The sequence below is a fragment of the Poecilia reticulata genome, linkage group LG9 (assembly GCF_000633615.1).
Source record: "Poecilia reticulata strain Guanapo linkage group LG9, Guppy_female_1.0+MT, whole genome shotgun sequence".
NCBI classification, from domain to species: domain Eukaryota; kingdom Metazoa; phylum Chordata; class Actinopteri; order Cyprinodontiformes; family Poeciliidae; genus Poecilia; species Poecilia reticulata.
The window spans coordinates 1,042,746-1,049,038 of NC_024339.1; the positions used below are offsets into that span (position 1 = coordinate 1,042,746).

At 40.4% G+C, this 6,293-nt stretch overlaps 1 protein-coding gene across 1 annotated transcript in view; it reads left to right on the plus strand.

Moving 5' to 3' along the window:
- The first annotated feature begins 1,529 nt into the window (after positions 1–1,529).
- LOC103469608 (leukocyte surface antigen CD53-like) overlaps positions 1,530–6,293 on the plus strand; it is an 8,734-nt gene continuing 3,970 nt past the window's right edge. The window contains exons 1-6 of the mRNA XM_008417383.1: positions 1,530–1,636; positions 2,269–2,353; positions 2,539–2,727; positions 5,821–5,895; positions 5,980–6,075; positions 6,155–6,277. Coding sequence (XP_008415605.1) covers positions 2,291–2,353; positions 2,539–2,727; positions 5,821–5,895; positions 5,980–6,075; positions 6,155–6,277 — 546 coding nt within the window. The 5' untranslated portion in view covers positions 1,530–1,636; positions 2,269–2,290. The remainder of the gene's footprint in view (positions 1,637–2,268; positions 2,354–2,538; positions 2,728–5,820; positions 5,896–5,979; positions 6,076–6,154; positions 6,278–6,293) is intronic.

The following is a 6,293-nucleotide window of genomic DNA, read 5'->3' on the forward strand; positions in this document are numbered from 1 at the left end:
GTTATTATTAGAGCTATTATATATGATCAAACACATCTGCAGTAACAGTCATACACTGTGACGAAACTGGAAAAGAAACATTAGTCTTTGTCAGGTTCATTCAAGTGTTCAGTTTGAGAAATCCCCGTCAGAGGAGCAGGACCCAAGAGAAGCAGCTCACATCAGCAGTCAGGTTAGAGAGGATGTGTGACCCGTCCATCCGTTACAGAAAAAACTACAAACAATGAAGAAGAAATTAACCTAAATGAAATGAAATGAAAAACATGAACCTTTAGTCAGCGTGGAGTCCGAGGTGTGATACTGTGGGATGTTTCCTGTTTCAAACATTTAACATTCTTATTCTCTAAAAAGTTGGATCTTTGGTCTCCATGTTTTCCTTCTTGTTGAGTTTTCCCGACGTAGAGTGATGACTTGCTGAGTGCAGGCCACCATCAGCAGCTTGACCAACATATCCAGTAATAACTCTCTGTGGTTCCTGAGAACATGATGGTGTGTTGTGTTGACCAGAACAGGGAGTCTAAGCATGGCACTTCCTGTTCAGACAGTTTAAAACCTTCCATCAGCCCTTAAATACACATGCAGCTTCTGTGTGACACATTTCTAGATGACTAATTCTAGATGAAAACCCCTGATGTGAAAAACATGTGGACCAATGATGAGTTACTGCTCATCTGACCCCGAGTCAGTTTGTGACTCTGTAGCACGGCTTCCTCTGCCTCACTGCTTCATTAAAGCTGATCTGCATGAATGGATTAATCAAATCAATAAATGTCTTTTTATATATACYKCTCTGAACTTCTTGGTTTTACTTTGCTCTCAGGGTTTTTGGTCCTGATCTTACTGGAAGGTGATTCTCCGACCCCAGAATCATTTTTTTTTTYYKGKYSKTWWYYTYMWKGKKGGKKRARSYYYKSCCACAGTCAGGCTTTTTGTTTATCTTACAGAGGTTAAGCTCCGCCCCCTGGGTCAGCTCRTCTGCATCCTGAAAACTTTTCCTCCTGGATTTAGCTCCATYCATCTYCCCATGAACTCAGCTTCAACCCCCCAAAGCCTAAACATCACATATTGTGGTTCAAACTGTGGCAAACTGGATAGTTTATATTTCTCCATGGAGGTCAGACTCAAGGTCAGCAGGTTCTCCCACCAGAGCTGTGGATCTCTGAAGCTCCTCCAGTGTTACCCAGGACATGCTGGTCGATTTACACTTTCCATTTTGGGAGGATGGATRAACAGATGTTGAAAGGTTTTAGCTCCTAACCTGCCCTAATGTTGTTCTCATCATCCTTCCACTTCACAGTTAGTTATATGCTGCTTTTTATTAGTCTGTCACACTCAATCCTCAAAACCTCATCACTCAAAATGTGACACATGTCAAGGCCTGAGGGGTGTGAATACTTTTTCCTCAAGATGTGCTCATCAGATGAGGTCAAAGTCTAAATATGTAAAAGCAGACACGCTCCCTTTGCTGGGTGGTTTTTCCATGCAGCAGATAGAGGAAGTGAGCGGGTCGCTGAAAGCCCCGTGAGCCGTTCATCTCAGCCCTTCCTCAGAAGGGGAAGTGTTCACAGCAGCACAGTTCACTTGACTTCAGCCTGAAAACAAACGGAGCCCAACGGATCCAAATTCTACCAAACAGGTAGGACTGTTGCTTCTCCTCCAGATTGTTTATGGTCGTTTTGAAGATTCCTGACCAAAGTCAAGATTCACTGTTGATCGTTTTGTCTTTATATAGAAACATGTAAGAGTTGTGAACGTGTAAACAATAATGAAAATGTGAAAATGCGAAAAAGACAAGTTAAACTGAAATGTTGAAGGTGGCAATGGGAATTCTTTAGCTTTAAATGTCAAAAAATGTCAAAAAATTATTAKGATTTTAAAAGAWAATGGGTTTAACAATACCTTCTACTTTCTCAGATCATTAGAGATTAGATACATTTTACGCTGAAGATGCGTGTTCAGAACGTTTTGAGTTCTGGGGGCATTTTGTGATAAAATCGTATTTATTCCCATGAAGTTAAAAACACATGAAACTATTTTTGGTCGATGGAGTTTGGGCGATGAAGCTGTTCCTGTAAATGGAGGCAGAACACAGGAAGTGAGATGCGTCACTCTCACCTCCCTGCAGTTTGGCACAAACAGAACAGAATGTGTCAGAAATGAGAGAGAAACGAAGAAATAAATAAATAATGAGGTCAGACGAATTCTGGACTTTTCTTTCTACATCAAGAGGAAATATTAATGTGTGTGTGTGTGTGTTTCCTGTTACAGGTTCCATTAGCAGAGTGTCACCATGGCTCAAGGCTGCCTCAAGTGTTTAAAGTACACCATGTGTGTCGCCAACTTCCTCTGTTTTGTACGTATGTCTCGATCACATCAGTCAGTCTGGATCATGTTGTCAAGCTGATCTCATGTTCGCATCTCAGATTCACTTCAGCTGAAATCACAGAGATTCTAATCAGCAGCATTTTATACTTAGAAACATGATCAGCTGCATATCGTAATAATCTGTGTGTGTGTGTGTGTGCTCCCTGCTGTTAGGTGTGTGGGGTGGCGGTTCTGGGCTTCGGTGTGTACCTGATGGTGCAATTTAACTTCGCCGCTCTCACCCCGTCTCTGGCCAGCCTCAACATTCCCAGCATGCTGCTGATCAGCGGCATCGTCATCACCTGTGTGTCTTTCCTGGGGTTCCTGGGGGCCCTGAAGGAGAACCGCTGCCTTCTCATGACGGTAACACACACACACTTGCACACGCATACAAACACACACACATAGTGTGTCTTTTTATTCATTTTTCATTCACTTCTGTAGCCCAACCCTGACCTTTACCCTAAACCTAACCATAACCAGTACCATGCTTAACCTAAACTTAACCTAAGCTTAACCTGAACTCAATTCACATCTTAATCCTAAACCAGGGGATGTCCAAACTTTCTGTCTTGTGAGCCAAAATTTTCAAATCAAAATGACTAGATGGCCAGAAAAATGTCATATTCTTAATAAAATTTATATGGTGATGCTATTATTCTTTTAACCAACCTGATAATGTAACAGATTAGTTAAACAAATTAAGTGATCAGATTTGTTTTATTTTTCTTGGAAAGAGATGCATGAACTATTGTAGAGTCAAAACTTTTTTCAGATTTCTCTTATTAAAAGAAACATTTGTCAAGTATTTATTGAAAAAACAAAACAAAAAATGTAGTTTGGATAAATAAAAGCAGGATTTATGACAGTCTGTATGGAATTGGATTGATTTTGTTCTTGCAAAAGAAAGCTAAAAAGTGGTTATGAAATAATGAATASTTTGTATTTGAATAACATTCCCATTTGTCTCTAATCTTTCTGCCCCAAGTAAAAATAAAAAGTTTGCATTTGCATCAACCACCTGTGCTGGAGATTAAATTTGTATTATTCTCGAATTGTAGTCAGGGGCCTCCACAAACAGTCCAAGGGCCACCAATGGCCCCTGGGCCACACTTTGGACACCCTGTCCTGAACCTAACTCCTAACCCAAAAACAGCACTTCCTCTTACGGGGTCAGAGCTTTAGGTTCCATTAGGAGYCATCGGTCCTCACGACGGTGTATGTGTTGGAGAAATGGGCCTTATACTGTATCAACAACAAAACCACTCACACACACACACACACACTTAAATGGTGGCAGTTAAAGGAATATTTCAAACTGTTGGAAGTGGGGTTCTGTGGAGTGTTTGTTAGCAGCTAGTTTAGTGCCTTGATCTTGAATAAGTACAGATGAATTGCTTCACCGATGGAAACAGGAAGTGATCCACTCAGACGGAGCAACAGGAGCCTGAGCTGTGGAAACGTTTCCTGTTGTGGAACTAAAAAGACGGATTTCAGCATTAAAGCTGTAACTGGTTATTCTATCACAGCAATAATGCTAGAATGCTGTTCTAGGAATAGTGTGCCCAGATTTCAAGGGGAKTGAAAAGTTTACATTACAAAAACAAACWCACAGAAATTAGCCATGAGAAAAAGAAAAAAGTAGCAATAATAGTAGTAATAAAAATATACCACATTACAATGAACAACCCAGTCCTCACTGTCATTTAAGAACTGTTCAGAGTGTGAAACAACATATGCTGCTGTCTGATACCAGAACGACCAGCATAACTAGAAACCTAGAAATAGAATGATTCCCTCTTTCTAGATGAATGTGAGCAGATGTCAAATATATTAAATCAGTCAACATAAGAAAAATCACCTCTAAATGAGCTTAAACAAACATGTCTGAATCCACAGAAATCCGCCCCATAGTTCCTATTCTAAGTTTCTGCCAGACTCTTTCTCTGGGGAAATGTCTGCTCTAGTTTTACTACAGTAAATGCCGGGAAAAGGAGAGGAGAGCATGAAGCCAGGAGAGAAGTCTGGTTCCTGGAAGAAGTCCCTGCAGTCAGCACATGTGGTTCACACCAAGACCTGTTGAAGAAACCGTTCAAGCAGAGCTGATGATTTGCTTAGAATGGTGTGGTTATTCAGTCAGCAGGCTGAGCTGGTCCAAAACATGGATCTTCCTGTGTGAAGCASAGCGTGTCCRTCTGAAGACAGAGCACTGCAGCTGACCGCAGGGCTCACATTTACTCATGTCAGGATCACAACTTCACTGTATTTTATTGGTGGTGCAAAGAGGTGCATCATTTATGAMGGAAAATGATACATATTGTTTAAATTAGTATAAAAATATGCAGAGGTGGGTAGAGTATCCAAAAAATGTCGTCATGTAAAAGCAGTCTGGTGAACCTCAGGTTAAAACAAGCTTGTTCTTCATTCAGCCAGGATACAGAAATTTTACTCAAGTAACAGTAGCAATACCTCATAATAAAATTACTCAGGTAAAGGTCAAAAGGTACAGTGTAGTAAAAATTTTCCTCCAAGTATTTTTTTTTTCTTTCTAAAAGTTATTCAAGTAAAAGTAACTAAAGTAACGCGTCTCCACRGATCTTCTGCTTACGGAAGAGTAGAAAGAAAAACCACGAGAAGTCTGTTTTAACAGTTTGTCACAGGAAACATCAAAAGGTGAAACCAACATTACMCATCACACTATATCCATGACGAAACATGGTGGTGGCAGCATCATGCTGCTTCACAGCAGGGACAGAGTCAACAGTAAGGGGGAGGTGGATGGAGGTAAACACATTGGAATACTGGAAGTGTAAACCTGYGCAKATGTACCYGTTTCTGGAACTGGACCCAGTTTTAAATTGCCCCACTCTGACCAGCTGACTAATATTTATCAAACTGAAGATGGTTAAAAGAATGCAGATGAAATATTGACCTTCCAATAACATATTGAAAGTTCAAAAGTTTTATGCAGATAAAATATTTAACCTTTCAACCAAAACCTACTTTAAATATCTGGATAAACTCTSTGAGATGTTTCTGTCTAATTTAAAGGCTCACCACCTCTTCACACCTCACAGATGTTTTGACGTTTTTCCAAATAAAACATTTCTTCAGATGTTTTGAGTTGTTTTTCCATCTGAAAACCTGAAGACAAAGGCAGCACTGACCACTAGATGCCAGGCTAGCCATTATATTTGAGATAAGATCTTAGCTTAAGCCTGGACCAGCTAATCCTAGTCTACGTRAAAGTAAATCTGTAACATTTTACTCTGGTCTGTGTTCAGTAAAAGTTCAAAGTTTTGCAGCTTCATGATGCTAAGTGTTGTTGGTGTCATATCACACAGTTCCTGTTGCGTGCGGTGATGCAGAATGTCTTTGCTTCAGGTCTCCAGGTCGTGTTGCTCTGACACTGTTCAACTTTTAAGTGAGTAAAAGTGCAATGATTTGCGTTGACAGTTTTTCCTGGTGATCTTCATTCTGATGCTGGTGGAGCTCACAGCAGCATGCCTGATGCTCATTTATGAGGCCGAGGTGCGTCTCCACTCCAGCACCACACACATTGTTCATAACCAGATCACACTGAAGACTAAATGCTTCTCTAACATCTCCGTTTAGATTGGCGATATAGTGACAAAGGATCTCAACAAAGGTTTGGAAAACACAAGAAATAATAAAACTGAAATGAGTGACTGGGATATAGTTCAGAACACAGTGAGTAGAAACAAGATTCTGCAGAGACTCAGATGTTTGTCAAGATTCTGTTTTCATTTTYTCTGCCTTTCTAAAACAGTTTCAGTGCTGCGGAGTCTATAATGTCAGTGACTGGGGAAATAAAATCCCTGCTTCCTGCTGTGTGGGAACCGTATGTCCCTCAAGAAACAGTACAACTAAAATTGACCTGGAGTACAAAGAGGTAGAGGAAATAACAC